Below are 15,309 nucleotides of genomic sequence, written 5' to 3'. Positions count from 1 at the left end.
ATGGCATCACCAACTCGATGGACATGAGTTTGAGTAAACTCCGGGAGTTGGTGATGGACAGGGAGGCCTGGCGTGCTGCAATTCATGGGATCACAAAGAGCTGGACACGACTGAGCGACTGAACTGAACTAAACTATCAAATTATCCATGCCATTTTTCACAGAACTAGAACAAAAAAAGTTCTAAAGTTTGTATGGAGCCATAAAAGACCCAGAATTGCCAAAGCAATCCTGAGAAAAAAGAACAAACGTATAGGCATAACCCTCCCAGACTTAGACAATGCTATAAAGTTACAGTAATCAAAGCAGTGTGGTATTGGCAGCAAAACAGACAAATAGATCAAAAAAATAGAATACAGAGTCCAGAAAGAAATCCAGATACCTACGGGCAGTTAATCTTTGACAAAAGAGGTAAGGATATATAATGAAGAAAACATAGTCTGTTCAGCAAGTGGTGTTGGAAATGCTGGACAGCCACATATAAATCAATGAAGTTAGAACACTCCCTTAACACCATACACAATAAACAACTCAAAATGGCTTAAAGACTTAAATATAAGACACGACGCCATAAAAGTCCTAGAAGAAAACATAGGCAAAATACTCTCTGCATAAATTGTACCAATGTTTTCTTAAGTTAGTCTCCCAAGGCAAAAGAAATAAAAGCAAAAATAAACAAATGGGATCTAATCAAACTTGCAAATTTTTTCACAGCAAAGGAAATAATTAACAAAATGAAAAGACAACCTATGGACTGGGAGAAAGTATTCACAAATGATGCAACCAAAAAGGGCTTGATATCCAAAATATAAAAACAGCCCATACAACTCAATAACAACAACAACAAAAAAACCCAATCAAAAAATGGGTAGAAGACCTAAATAGACATTTCTCCAAAGAAGATACACAGATGGCAACTAGGCAAATCAAAAGATCCTCAACATCACTAGTTATTAGAGAAATGCAAATCAAAACTACAGTGAGGTACCAATTCACAGTGGTCAAAATGGCCACCATTAAAGTCTATAGATAACAAATGGCGGAGAGGGTGTGGAGAAAAAGGAACCCTCCAGCACTGCTGGTGGGACATAAACTGGTGCAGTCGCTATGGGAAACAATACTGAGGTTCCTTAAAAAACTAAAAATAGAGCTACCATATGATCCAACAATCCCATTCCTGGGCACATAACCAGAAAAGACAAAAACTCTATTTCACGAAGATACACACAGCCCAATGTTCACAGCAGTATTATTTATAACAGCCAAGACATGGAAGCAAATTGAATGTCCATCAACAGATAAATGGATAAGGAAGATGTAGTATGTGTGTAGTAGTCATTCCTTTGTGTGGAATACTACTAAGCCATGAAAAAGAATGAAATAATGCCATCTGCAGCAACAAGGATAGACCCAGGGATGATCATACGAAGTGACATAAGTCAGAAAGAGAAAGACAAAACACCGTATGATATTACTTATATGTAGAATCTATAATATAACAAATAAACTTATTTACAAAACAGAAACAGACCCACAGACAAAGAAAGCAAACTTATGATTACCAAAGGGGAAAGGGAGTGGAGGAAAAGTCTGGGATTAGCAGATACAAACTACTATTTATAGAATAAACAGCACAGACTACAGTATAGCACAGGGAACTATGTTCAATATCCTGTAATAAACCACAATAGAAAAGAATATGAAAAAGCATATATATATCTGAATCACTCTGCTTTATACCAGAAACTAACATTGTAAATCAACTATACTTCTATTTAAAAATTTTAATTAAAAAAATATTTTAAATATATACTGAAATCACATAAGAGAGAAATTTGTTACAACCATTATTAATGTTACAAATAATTTGTTTAGTTCTATATCTCATTTCATACAACTAAATCTATCTCAAATAGAATATAATTAATCATTTCCAAAATAAATTTTTAAAATAATGAACTATAAGAATATATTTGTACTATTAAGATAAGTTTTCTACATAATCAAGAAACAAAGATGGATTACAAGCATGCTTTAGGGTTTGAATAACTCTTTTAAATTGCTGAAATTTTATTTGAAAACCAAAATATTTGGGATAACTGGAAATGATTTTATAACCTACAATGCAGAATAACTGAAAAAAAATACTGCTACATCTACTCAGATTCCACTTGATAGTCAAAAGAAACAGAAGAAAGTCTACTTGTAAAATAATCAAATATTATATTACAAATATAAGCTGTTTTATAGAAAAATGTGCCACTTCACTCATAAAAATATAATCATAATGTTATATACCTATTAAACTAATAATCATAAAAACTGGGCTTCCCTGGTGGTCCAGTGGTTAAGAATCCACCTACCAGTGCAGGGGACGTGGGTTTCATCCCTGGTGCAGGAAGATCCCATATGCTGTGAGGCAACTATGCCCAAGCACCACAACTACTGAGCCTCAATGCCACAAGTACTGAAGCCTGTGCGCCTGGAGCCCATGCTTTGCAACAAAAGAAGCCACCACAGTGAGAAGCCCACGCACTGCAGGAACAGTAGCTCCTGGCCGCCGAAACGAGAGAAAGCCTGCACACAGCAACAAGACCCAGAGCGGTCAAAAATAAACAAAAACAAATCCTTTCCTAAAAACCATAAAAACTGTTTACTAATTAAGTATATAATAAGCACTGGGCATCTTGTTTCATTTACTATTTATAATAAGCCTACTAGATAGTTATCATCATCCCATACTTTTCTGATGAGAAAAAGAAAGGTTATGTGAAACTTTCTCAGGCATATAACTAGACAACAGCACGTGTAAAATCCTGAAGCCACTAGTCCAACCCCAAAGATCTTTTCCTTTTCCTCACCCTATGCTATGAGTTAAACACAAAACTATAATAAACTAAGGCTTAATTACCAATCTGGTAAAGTCATGAGAGAAAACTGTACTCATAAATTGTTGTAGACATTACTGTTTTATAGCTTTCAAGCAGAAAATCTTACAATATATAACGAACTACAAGACAATCGTATTCCACAATATAATCATTCCTGGTATACCCTTAAAGAAATAATACAAATCACGAAAAGGTGGGTAAGGCATGTACCCATAAGGAAAAATTGTAATGGAAAATATATATAAACAACAGAAGTGTCCAGTACAGCCTTCTTCCACATTTCAATATAACAGATTACCAGAGTGTCCAATATCCTCAACATTTTCATTAATGGTCAGCAGATGGGAATGTAAATGAAATAGTCTTAAAAGAAAAGGAGGAAGATAACTTACACCATTCATAACCATTTCAAAAATAAACACACATAAAATGAGAAAAATAAGATAAATTTAAAGTGATATAGCCTATTTTCCCCTAAAGTTACTTGACATTATAACAAATTATTTTAAGTTTGAGCATATATGTGACTATGCTATGTAATATTTTGAAATTTATGCTAATACATTGCATTGACCTCATTACTCGTGAGACCTTTGTTTCCTGGTGATACGGAATGAACTATGTCACCCTAGAGTTGGTATGTTGAAACCCTAGGCCCCAGTGTGACTGTGGGCCTTTAAGGAAGTAGTTAAGGCTAAAAGAGGTCAGAAGGGTGGTATGTGTGCTTGTCGCTCAGTCGTGTCCAACTCTGTATGACCCCATGGACTGCAGTCCACCCGGCTCCTCTGTCCATGTGGGGTCCTAACCTAACAGGACTGGTGTCCCTATAAAAAGAGAAGGAGACTCTAGAGTCACCTGTGCACAGCGTAAAGGACAAGTGAGAAGATAATAAGAAGACAACCCTGACTACGAGCTGAAGAAGCCTCAGAAGAATGCTACCTGACCACACGTGTGTGTGTGTGTGTGTGTGTGTGTGTGTGTGTGTGTGTGTGTGTGTGTGTGTGAGTGTTTGTGCACACAAGCCTGCCCAGTCCTGGGATTGCTGATTCATATGGTAGTTTTATTCCTAGTTTTTTAAGGAATCTCCATTGTTGCTTAGTCGCTAAGTCATGTCCGACGCTTTGCAACCCCATGGACTATAATCTGTCCATGGAATTTTTCAGGCAAGAATATTGAAGCAGTTTCCATTTCCTACTCTGGGGGATCTTCCTAAGCAAGAAATCGAACCTGCATCTCTTACATCTCCTGCATTGACAGGCGCAGATTCTTTACCACCGGGCCACCTGGGAAGCCCAACATTTATGAAGACTATATGGTATTTTTTTTATTTGATCTGTTTAGTTAATCCTCTTTTATTGGTTGCTTCAATTTACTTCCAATATAAAGAAAACTGAGTGCTGAAGAATTGATGCTTTTGAACTGTGGTGTTGGAGAAGACTCCTGAGAGTCCCTTGGACTGCAAAGAGATCCAACCAGTCCATCCTAAAGGAGATCAGTCCTGGGTGTTCACTGGAAGGACTGATGTTGAAGCTGAAACTCCTGTACTCTGGCCACCTGATGCGAAGAGCTGACTCACTGGAAAAGACCCTGATGCTGGGACAGACTGAGGACAGGAGGAGAAGAGGACGATACAGGATGAGATAGTCGGATGGCATCACCGACTCAATGGACATGGGTTTGGGTGGACTCCAGGAGTTGGTGATGGACAGGGAGGCCTGGCGTGCTGTGGTTCATGGGGTCACAGAGTCGGACACGACTGAGTGACTGAACTGAACTGATCCCAAACGTGGTGACATCATTAGACATGGGCCCAAAAGAGCTGGAACTATTTTTAGCTATAAGAAACACAAGTCTTACTTTTTTTAATATTATATCATTTGATCTGTACATTGTAGAAGGTAAAGGAATATATATTGTACAGCTTGAGGGGTAAACATAGTACAGTAGTGAAACCTTTAAGCTTTTAGCTCTTCAATTTGGTATTGATCCTGACTACGTATATTTCAGGGCTTCCTGGGTGGAGCTAGTGGTAAGGAATCCACCTGTCAATGCAGGAGACTTAAGAGACATGGATTCAATTCCCTGGTCAGGAAGATCCTCTGAAGGAGGGCATGACACTCCACTCCAGTATTCTTGCCTGGAGAATCCCATGGACAGGGGAGCCTGGCAGGCTACAGTCCATAGCATCACAAAGAGTCAGACATGACTGAAGCAACTCAGTACACAAGCATGCACGGTATATTTCATTGCTTTAAGCATAAAATTATTGTATTTAGCTATTATTAGATATATTATTAGATACAAGGAATTACTACTTGTTTATGCTCAGAACATGCAAATGCTCAGAATAAGTTCAGGCTCACAGAATTTAAGAAGACAACATTACAATTTATTTACATTTTGTAATCATAATGAATTCAATAATTGGGCATCCTCTTTCTCTTTATTATTTTTTAAAAATTATTATCTATTCCCATATTTTCACTTTCTTAATAGAAATAATATCAAATATATACTGAATATAGTAAATCAAGTATACTTCAATAAAAACGGAAAAAACATTTTGACTGCAAAAAGTGAAAACACAATGTAAATATATATATATTAATTACTATACAACCGCTATGTGCCAAACACTACTTTAAATGCTATAAATACATGCTATACTATTTAATGCCTCTCATATATTGCAGTTCATATGGAACAAGAAAAGTAACAAACACTAGTGGGTTTCAAATTTTAAAATATATTGATTTTCTGAAAGAGGTCTATATTCTAATAATCCCACACCTTACCACAATACAGTAATAGCAACTCTGATAAGAACAAGTTCTACTCACACAGCATTTGTGAACAAATACTATGTAAACTATAATTTACATAACATTTTCAAATTTCACTTTGTAAGAAAGAAATTACTAATCCACAAAAGTGTGAAGAGAAATTCAGAGGTTAAATTTCACGAATGCAAATTGGCATAAGATAGAAGTAGAATTCAGATCTCCTGGGCCAATTGTATTCTTTCCCCTGTGGAGAATGAGAAATGAAGAAAGGTTCACAAGTGCAGAAGTTTAGAAAACCACTTGGTAGACTCTAGGCTGGGTAGAAGCTATAGACCAAACAGAAAAAGAAATCTCTACCCAGGTGGCTCAGCAGTAAAGAATCCATCTGGCAACGAGCCTGCTAATGAAGGAGAAGCGGGTTCGATCCCCTGGAGAAGGAGATGGCAACCCACTCCAGCATTCTTGCCCGGGAAATCCCATGGACAGAGGAACCTGGCAGGCTACAGTCCATGGGGTCGCAAGAGTAGGACACAAATAAGGGACTAAACAACACACACAAATTAGCTCCAGTTTTGGCATTAAACAGTATCCTTCTGTTTTAAGAGTGTGACTCTCCACCTGTGAAGCACTCAAGAAATACCATACATAGCAACTGCTAAATAAAAACTGCTGATCTGACAGGTAGGAACACTATGTACTATGCTTTACTTCTAGGACTTGAAATCCCTTAGCATAGTACCTTTCACTCCAAATATATCTCTATTTGCATAATTATTATATGATTAGAATGTATAACATATTATGAAGTAATAAATATAAAATGCTTATATCACTTTAAGTAGACCATAAATGTGTAAAAAGCTAGGATACGTTCTCAGATGATCTCATATACAAGTGGGCTGCCAACAGGTTGGTGAAGTTGCTAAAAACTGAAAGTTAACTACAAAAGTCCAAAAAGGATCATAAATACAAATATCAAAAAACAAAAAACAAAAACCCTATAGATTTCTTTTATCAAATGTATGCATGTTAACCACTGGGAGGCATTAATTCTAAGAACTTCTCTTAAACTCTTACCCTTTGATGCTCCTTTACTTAGATCATCCTATGATCACCTGGCGAGGAACAGACATACTAGTATCCAAGGAAATGCAATAATTTAGTCTCTAAAATATTTTAACAGGATGTTAACAGAGGCACATCAAGAAAGACTTTACTTTCAGTAATTATCTATAAACCAAGAGTAAGAAGAAAATATATTTCCTTAATAGTATAATTAATACTCACTGGGCAAAGGAAAATCTAAAGGGAAAACAAGGTTTAGGAGACATACTGAATTTTTGGCACAAATACACTTGGAAAATTACTCAGTTTTTCACTGACATTATTTTTAAAGAAATCAAACTGTATTCTAGTATGAAAATTATTCAACAATTTCCACAGTTTTAGAAAGAATTCAACCTTCTGCTGATGTGGTCAGTCTCATAATCAAAGATAAGATAAAGCCATATCCAAAAATGACCTCAACTCAATAGAAATATTATCAGTGTTAAGGTTTTCAAAAATAACAAAAAAATCAAACACAAGTCTTAACTCATAATTGAAGTAGTTCATCAGATAAGCTCAATCACATCCAAAGCAATCAGATAAAAATTTAAGGTTTCTTTTGGTAGCTTAAAATACTATCACCAATATAAAACTTTTAAAAATAGAAACAAATCCTGAGTATATTATAAATGTTGATGATTCTGTTACCTGAAATGAAGCAAACACAAAATTCTAATTTGTAAGCTAAATACTAAAGATTTGCATCTTTTCCTTCCATTTTCAAATTGTGTATTATCAAGACATGAGCAGATCAGAAGTCCCACCTATTAAAAGCTATCAATACAATCCAGCTCTAAATAGCTCTAATAACATTTGTCAATTTTTATGAAGAGATAATAGAAGGAATTCTCTTTTAACTCTCAACTTCGTCAGGAGGAGAAGATTTGATAATTTCTCCCTCTAAACTGCATTTACTGTACAAAAATAGATCAATGGGATTAAAAAGGGTAAAAGACAAAACAAAACATATAATTTTACACAGGCCCCAAAATGAAGAGTTCAGAGTATAACATAATAAAAAAATTTCTTCTAAATCAATTTTTTACTATTAATTACTATCATTCATTGAGTTTAATACTTTTTAAAAATTGCACTGATTAAGTAAATTATTTTATAATGAGCAAATAGGATGTTTTATTCATTATAAAACACAAATAATTAAAATCCCTCTTCCCCCTTATTCATCACAATATACCTTCTCTTACTGGCTCATTGGTTGACTCTCCTTTTAGACTCAGCATCCTGGAGAAGCCATTGGAAAGAGTAGAGAAAATGCCACGGATGAAATATCCCTGCTGCTCAGACTCCACTGACCCCACTGAAGTCGGCCACCGTCTAACAAATCTGACACTGGAGCGGGGTTCTGGCTCTGAAAGAGATCTGCTGAATGGAACCCGAAGTGACCGAGTGTTTACCAGGTTCTGCTTCTCCATTGATGTTCCAAGGACTTTGTTGCCAGAGGAAGAAATATTATCCCCAACCATCTTTGGCAGGACCGCTTGTTGTTGTGGTTCATCCAAGTCTCCTTTATTATTTTCCACTTGCTCCCTTTTGCCCCCTTTCAACCTTAAGCTGGGGTGTGTTTGCCACCGATAAGCACCCAGTGGCTTTCCTAGACTGGAAACAGCCTGTTCATTTTTCTTCCTCTTGCTTTTCACTGGACCACGCCATGTATAACTCTTTAAGCTTGTTCCTATCTCTGAGTGTGCATAAGCAGGTTCTGAAAAAGATCTTCGATAGCTTGGAGGACACGGTGATGTTTGTCTCTTAAAGATGCTCATCTTCCACGACTCCATTTTTTAACAACTTCTTGAAACTTTAAATTTTTTGCTCTGCAGTCTTTGCAGTCGAACCACACTTGTCCGTGCAGTCCAAAACACTCAACTGCTTAAGCAGCTTTCTTTGTGTGGCTTTGAACCACAGCAGATGTTGCTGCTTAAGAACTGGTGTCATGTTATTACCCCCATTTTCCCAGATCTCCAAAATTTCAGCAAACACCCAAAAATCTCCTGTCTGAAGCAAATTATCTTCAGAATACAGCAAAAGAAGATCATCTCACTTCCTGCAGTAGGCTACATTTCTGCACTGAGTTTTCAGGAAATGGTTTTTTTAAAAAAATGAGAAGTGAAATAAAAGCGACAAAAAATCCCCCACAGACACCTTTAGGGACCAATAGCAGTTAAGTGTTCACTATGTGAATGATATTGGGTTAAAAACAGATTGTGAAAGTACTCAAGCTGACTTGCACACTTTCCAGAAGAAGAAGAAAAAACTTGCCTAAAAGCCGGCTCTCTAAGTGACAGCTCTTCAGAATAGGTTTTAAAGTTGGCATTTCAAGAAAATTCTTGCTATTTACACCACAACTTCTCTCAAAGTTAATACTGTTTTACAACCAATAGGTAAAGTTTTGTGCAAGAGGAACTATAACGATGAGGGAAAAAGAACAAAAGAATGCCAAAATATAAAGCCATTTTTAATGTAAACATACTAGGGAGAATTTTAAAAGCACAAGTGGACAGAAAAAAAGAAAAGGGATAGTGGATACTTGCTATGAACAAGCAAAGGAAAAGGAAAATCTTAAGGCAACATCTTGTGGGAACTGGAACACAGGAAAGTACATACTTAAATGATTTCTAAAAGGGAAAAGTTTGCTTTATAAATCTAATTGGGATAAGTTGTCTGGAAAAATATTCCCTATCTATTTAACCAAAAAAATTCCTTTATTCTTTATGCCATTTGCAACCTAAAAAAACAAAAAAAAAACAAACAAACAAAAAGAGAGTGACTACTTAAAATTTTATTAAAGCAAAGTACCTTATATTGAACCAAGATCATGAATGCCAAGTTTTTTGCTGGTTAATTTTTTTTTCAACTGTCAGCTCATAAACTCCTGAAAGTAGGGGTTTCAAATGGAAAGCCTGACAGACTTAAGACCATCAATAAAAGAGATAAAACATGGCAATCAGATCACTTTGCAAGCTGCATAAAAAAATGATGATTTCATGTGGAAAACTAAAAAACCATCCATTTGTAGAATAAGTACAATGAAAAAACAGTTCTTAACTAAGTCTCTTTCTTATTATTGCCAAACAGCAAAGTCAGTAACATACCTATTCTTTGAAACACATTAAAATGTTCTAGTTATTTCCATTATCATAAAATAATGATCTCATCTTCATTTGTTTATATAGTCTCTAAATTTACACATTTCTGTACTAAGGAAGTGTTGAAGTACTCAGCTTTCCCAAAAGTATAATAAATCAAATTAGAGTATATTACAATCATAAAATTTTCTCTTGGCTTAAAAAAGACACTTAGAAATGTTAATCTGAAAAAAAAAAAAAAGAAATGTGAATCTGCAAAAAGAGAAAAACAATAAACATTAAGTTGTAATCCCTACTTATGACACATCACACAATCCACCAAAACTAATCTGTGATGGAAAATAAACCTAAATGTAAAACATAAACTGATGAAGTTTATAAAGGAAATCACAAGAGAATACTTTTGTGAACTGAGGATAGGCAAAGCTTTCCTGGGATAAAACAGAGTCATAATCAGACTTCCCTGGTGGTCCAGTGCTTAGGAATCCACCAGCCAGTGCAGGGGACCCTAGTTGGATCCCTGATCTGGGAAGATTCCACAGGCCGCAAGGCAACTAAGTCCAAGCACCACAACTACTGAACCTGCGTTCTGGAGCCCGTGAACCACACCTGCAGAGCCTGCACCTACAGCCTGCCCTCTGCAACAAAAGAAGCCATGGCAAAAGGAAGACCACACACCACAACAAAGAATAGCCCTGCATGCCACAGCTGAAAGCCCAGACGCAGCAACGAAGACCTAGTGCAGCCAAAACTAAAATAAAATAAATTTTATAAAAAGTAGTAACCATGATAGGAAAACATTAATAACTATGAATTCATAAAAATTAAAACCTTAATATGTCTAGAAGACATTAAATCAATAAGCAAGCTACAAAATGGGAGAGCATATTCACAATACAAACATCTTACGATTTGTACCACAAAATATAAACAACTCCTATAGTTTATTAATAAAAGAAAACACAATTTTTAAAAATAGGAAGAGAGAGTTGAACAGCCCCTTCACGAAGAAAGTTATATGAATGGTCAATAAGCATAATGGGAAATGTACTCAACATCATTAGGACTGACAGAAACGCAAATTAAAGCCAATAATGAGATATCACTCACTAAAATAGCTAACACTTAAATGGCTAAAAACACCAGATGCTGTGGTGAGGATGTGGAGCAACCAGAAATCTCATAATCAGTCATGAAGTCATGAAATGATACAATTGCCATGGAACAAATTTGACAATTTTATTTTTATAAGATAAGCATACATTTATCCAATGCAAATCAGTTCCACTCATAAGCATTTACTCAAGAGAAATGAAAATACACAAACTTGTACTTCATGTTCACAGCAGCTTTATTTACGATACCCATAAACTGAAAACAACCCAAATCTCTATCACAGTAGACTGGATAAACAAACTATGATGGTTTCATACAGTTGTATACAACTCAGCTATAAAAAGAATAAACTACTAATAACAAAACAATGTGAATGAAAACCACAGATATTATGCCAACAAAAGAAACTAGACACAAAAGAGCACATTCTGTATGATTCCATTTCTACAGAGTTCTAAAATAGGCTAAACTAATTTTTAACAGGGGGGGAAAAATCAAGAAAGCAGTTGTGAGTGGTGGAAAGCATTATTAATAAGAAAAGGGCACCAGGAAAATTTCTAGGGTTAAGGAACTTTTCTTAATCGTGATATACATGTGAATATGGGTATATTTGTCAAGACTTAATTGTTCTCAAGATTTATGCATTTCCCCATAATTAAGTTTTACCTTTAAAGAACTGCAAATTAACTACAGTTAGTAGGTTTACTATCTAATATAATGGGTTAGCAATCCTGAAAGCACTTTCTTGAGAAAGTTGAGAAAAGGAGTAAACGCACTGAAGATAATGAATGAATATGGATAAATACATACATACATACAGACATACCAACACTGGAACAAACCAACACTATACACCTCCAGATATGCTGAACTGTGAAAGAATAGCTCGTGATTTATTCCTGTAAAAAAAAATAAACAAACAACCTAAATCTAATCACAAGCAGCATCAGACAACCTTGAATTAAAGATCTACAAAATAACTATATCCTTTGCTTCAAAAGTGTCAAAGTCAGGAAAATCAGAGAAAAGCTATAGAACTGTTGTAATTCAAAGGAGACTAAGGAGAAATAATGAAAAGTAATGCATAATTTTGGATCTGATCCTAAAATGGGGAGAAAAGCTATAAAAAACATTATTGGGTAACTGACAAAATCTGAATATGGACTATGGATTAGATAATAGAATCATATTAACATTAAGATTTCTCATTTTCACTATGAAAGAGAATGTTATTATTCTTAGGAAATTCCCACTGAAGTATTTAGAGATCCTAGAGGCATGATGTTTCCAATTCACCCTCAAATGACTCAGGGAAAAACTATGCATATAAAGGTATATTAAATATGACCAAACAAACAGGGCAAACTGTACATAATTATTGAATCTAGGTAAAGGGTCCCTGGTGGCTTAGTGGTAAAGAATCTGCCTGAAATGCAGGAGACACAAGTTTGATTCCTGAGTCAGGAAGATCTCCTAGAGAAAGAAACGGCAACCCACTCCAGTATTCTTGCCTGCAAAATTCCTTGGACAGAGGAGCCTGGTGGGCTACAGTCAGTGCGGTCACAAAGAGCTGGACAGGCTGAGCACTTGGCACGTGCACACACACACACAGACACACCCATACAATGGTGCACAGGAGTTTCTGGTATGCTTGCAAATATTCTATAGGTTTGAAGTACTTCAAAATAAGACATTACACAAGTAAATTATTTTAATTTCAAAATTACTTCCTTTGAGTCTGTAACAGATATTTTATTATTAATACTGTAATGGTCCCTATTTCAGAGTATCTTTTGAGTAATACTAATAAGAAAATATCTAGTTTCACAGGTTTCAGGAGAGGGAAGCTAATCAAGATCACTCTATTAAAACACCTCAGTAAAAATTAAAACTACGACTGTGAGAAAAGTTGCACTATAGGAGTAGAACTTAAGTCCCATAATTAACACTGTAAAATTCAGAGACTCGGTGTTAAATGAGAAAATACTTTTACACACTGGATAAGTAAAGTAAAAATAATTACACTAGCTTCTAAACTCATCAACCCAATTCTTTCAAGGAGCTACTACAATTCTTTTGCCATAAACTTCCCTATTTAAAGGAATATGGAAGTGGAAAATATCAAACAGCACAGAAAAAGATTCAAGCAAAATTAGAAAGCAAAAGAAATACAGAGTGAGGAAGTGACAGTCTCTAAGTAGGAATAATCTAAGAAATGAAGAAATTCACCTCTCTTAGAGTTGGCTAAAGTCAGATTTAGCAAATGCTTCAAATTACCTTCTATCATTATGATAGCCTAATATCATTTGTTAGTTATTTCCCCAAGTTTTGTCTTTCACCTGAATTTAAGACGATCACTTGACACCCTGCATTTTCTAAATTTTATCAAATGCATACAACAAATTTATAATTTTTAAGAAAATATTCCAAGTTTTATAATTTTTTAATTAGAAACAATGACACTACTACCACTGAACTACCACATTCATTATGAATCCTAATATAAAAACTGGCTGCTGATTCAACTGTCTTAACAAGAACATTACTGCCACCTCAAGTATCAGATAATTATTATTCATTTCCTTAATATATAATTTGTAATATTTAAAGCACAGCTTTAAGAATCACTCTATTGGTATCTTTATTGGTATGGAGCCCTTTTTAAAATGGCTATTGAGCACCTGCCACACATCAGGCACTGAACTAAGACTAGAGGAACAAACAAGAACAAAACACAAACTGCCCCTGCCCTCCTGGAACTGCCAGCTCACCAGGAAGGATGAGAGCAGCAAAGGCAGTCTACAGAACGCTCAGCAAGTGTGATGCAAGGAAATGTTTAACCATGTCTGGGAAATAGATGGGGAAACAGTGGAAACAGTGACAGACTATTTTTGGGGGCTCCAAAATTACTGCAGATGGTGACTGCAGCCACGAAATTAAAAGATGCTTACTCCTTGGAGGAAAAGTTATGACCAACCTAGATAGCATATTAAAAATCAGAGACATTACTTTGCCAACAAAGGTCCATCTAGTCAAGGCTATGGTTTTTCCAGTGGTCATGTATGGATGTGAGAGTTGGATTGTGAAGAAAGCTGAGCGCCAAAAAATTGATGCTTTAGAATTATGCTGTTGGAGAAGACTCTTGAGACTCCCTTGGACTGCAAGGAGATCCAACCAGTCCATCCTCAAGGAGATCAGTCCTGGGTGTTCATTAGAAGGACTGATGCTGAAGCTGAAACTCCAATAGTTTGGCCATCTCATGCGAAGAGTTGACTCATTGGAAAAGACCCTGATGCTGGGAGGGGTTGGGGGCAGGAGGAGAAAGGGACGACAGAGGATGAGATGGCTGGATGGCATCACCGACTAGATGCACATGAGTTTGAATAAACTCCGGGAGTTGGTGATGGACAAGGAGGCCTGGCGTGCTGCGATTCATGGGGTCACAGAGTCGGACATGACTGAGTGACTGAACTGAACTGAACTGAAGGCACAAAGGATAGACCCAATTTCTTCCCAGATGCTACTGTTATACTCAATTCTACTATGTCATGTGACACACATTTCTAAAAATCATCACACTTTACAAAATTGCACAACAAAATTTCAAGGCTTTTGAGGAAGGTGGGTTTGGGAAGAAACATTTAGAAACAATGACACATAAAAAAAGAAAAGCTAATAAAAACTGTAGGCCATTTTGCACATGTTAAATGGTTAAAAAAAGCCTAATTGCTAAAATAAATACATCATGTTACTTCAAAAAAAACCCCTGAAGTTTGCCCATAGAAGTGGGCATCGGAAGAGTTGCAGCTTTTTCGTTTTTGTGACATGATGAAAGGAGGGTTATCTGAAATCTAAATGACAGCTGTAATACTTAAGTGGATGGATGTGGCTCATAACAAGTGTGGGGAACTGAGGTGGCTGGTAGCTGGTCAATTTGTATGCCCTTCAATATTTCCAACAGTGTCATGCTTTACCAACAGTATCATGCTTTACAGTTTTTCATATGAAGCTAACATTTCTCAACAAACGGCACATAAGCAAACACAAAATTCATATAACGCTCCAATTGTTCCCTACTATCCATCATATGATACACATCCTAATTTTTAATACAATCATGACATAAAATAAATTTCAATTAAAAAATTTTTTGAAAAACACCTGAAACATAAAATAATAATAATTCTCTTTTTCAAACATCAAAAATAAAGCATGATAGTAGAACTGACTATATCTTCTCTTTTCCATACTACTGGTGTGGTATTTAAAAAAAGAAAAACAAACAGGTAAAACTATCAAGAGGAGACCT

The 15,309-nt window shown here is 35.8% G+C and overlaps 1 protein-coding gene across 4 annotated transcripts in view; it reads right to left on the bottom strand.

Annotated features, from left to right (window-relative positions):
* Positions 1-15,309, bottom strand: part of RASAL2 (RAS protein activator like 2) — a 383,638-nt gene that overhangs the window by 241,565 nt on the left and 126,764 nt on the right. For 2 of the 4 annotated variants that reach the window (XM_065936111.1, XM_065936112.1), the window contains exon 1: positions 7,976-8,228. The exons of the other annotated variants lie outside the window; for them this stretch is intronic. In XM_065936111.1, coding sequence (XP_065792183.1) covers positions 7,976-8,213 — 238 coding nt within the window. In that variant the 5' untranslated portion in view covers positions 8,214-8,228. Of the gene's footprint in view, positions 1-7,975; positions 8,229-15,309 lie in introns of those variants that run through there. 4 annotated transcript variants of the gene reach the window in all.

This window comes from Muntiacus reevesi, chromosome 5 (genome assembly GCF_963930625.1).
Source record: "Muntiacus reevesi chromosome 5, mMunRee1.1, whole genome shotgun sequence".
NCBI classification, from domain to species: Eukaryota; Metazoa; Chordata; class Mammalia; order Artiodactyla; family Cervidae; genus Muntiacus; species Muntiacus reevesi.
This window is presented reverse-complemented; position numbering and strand designations above follow the sequence as displayed.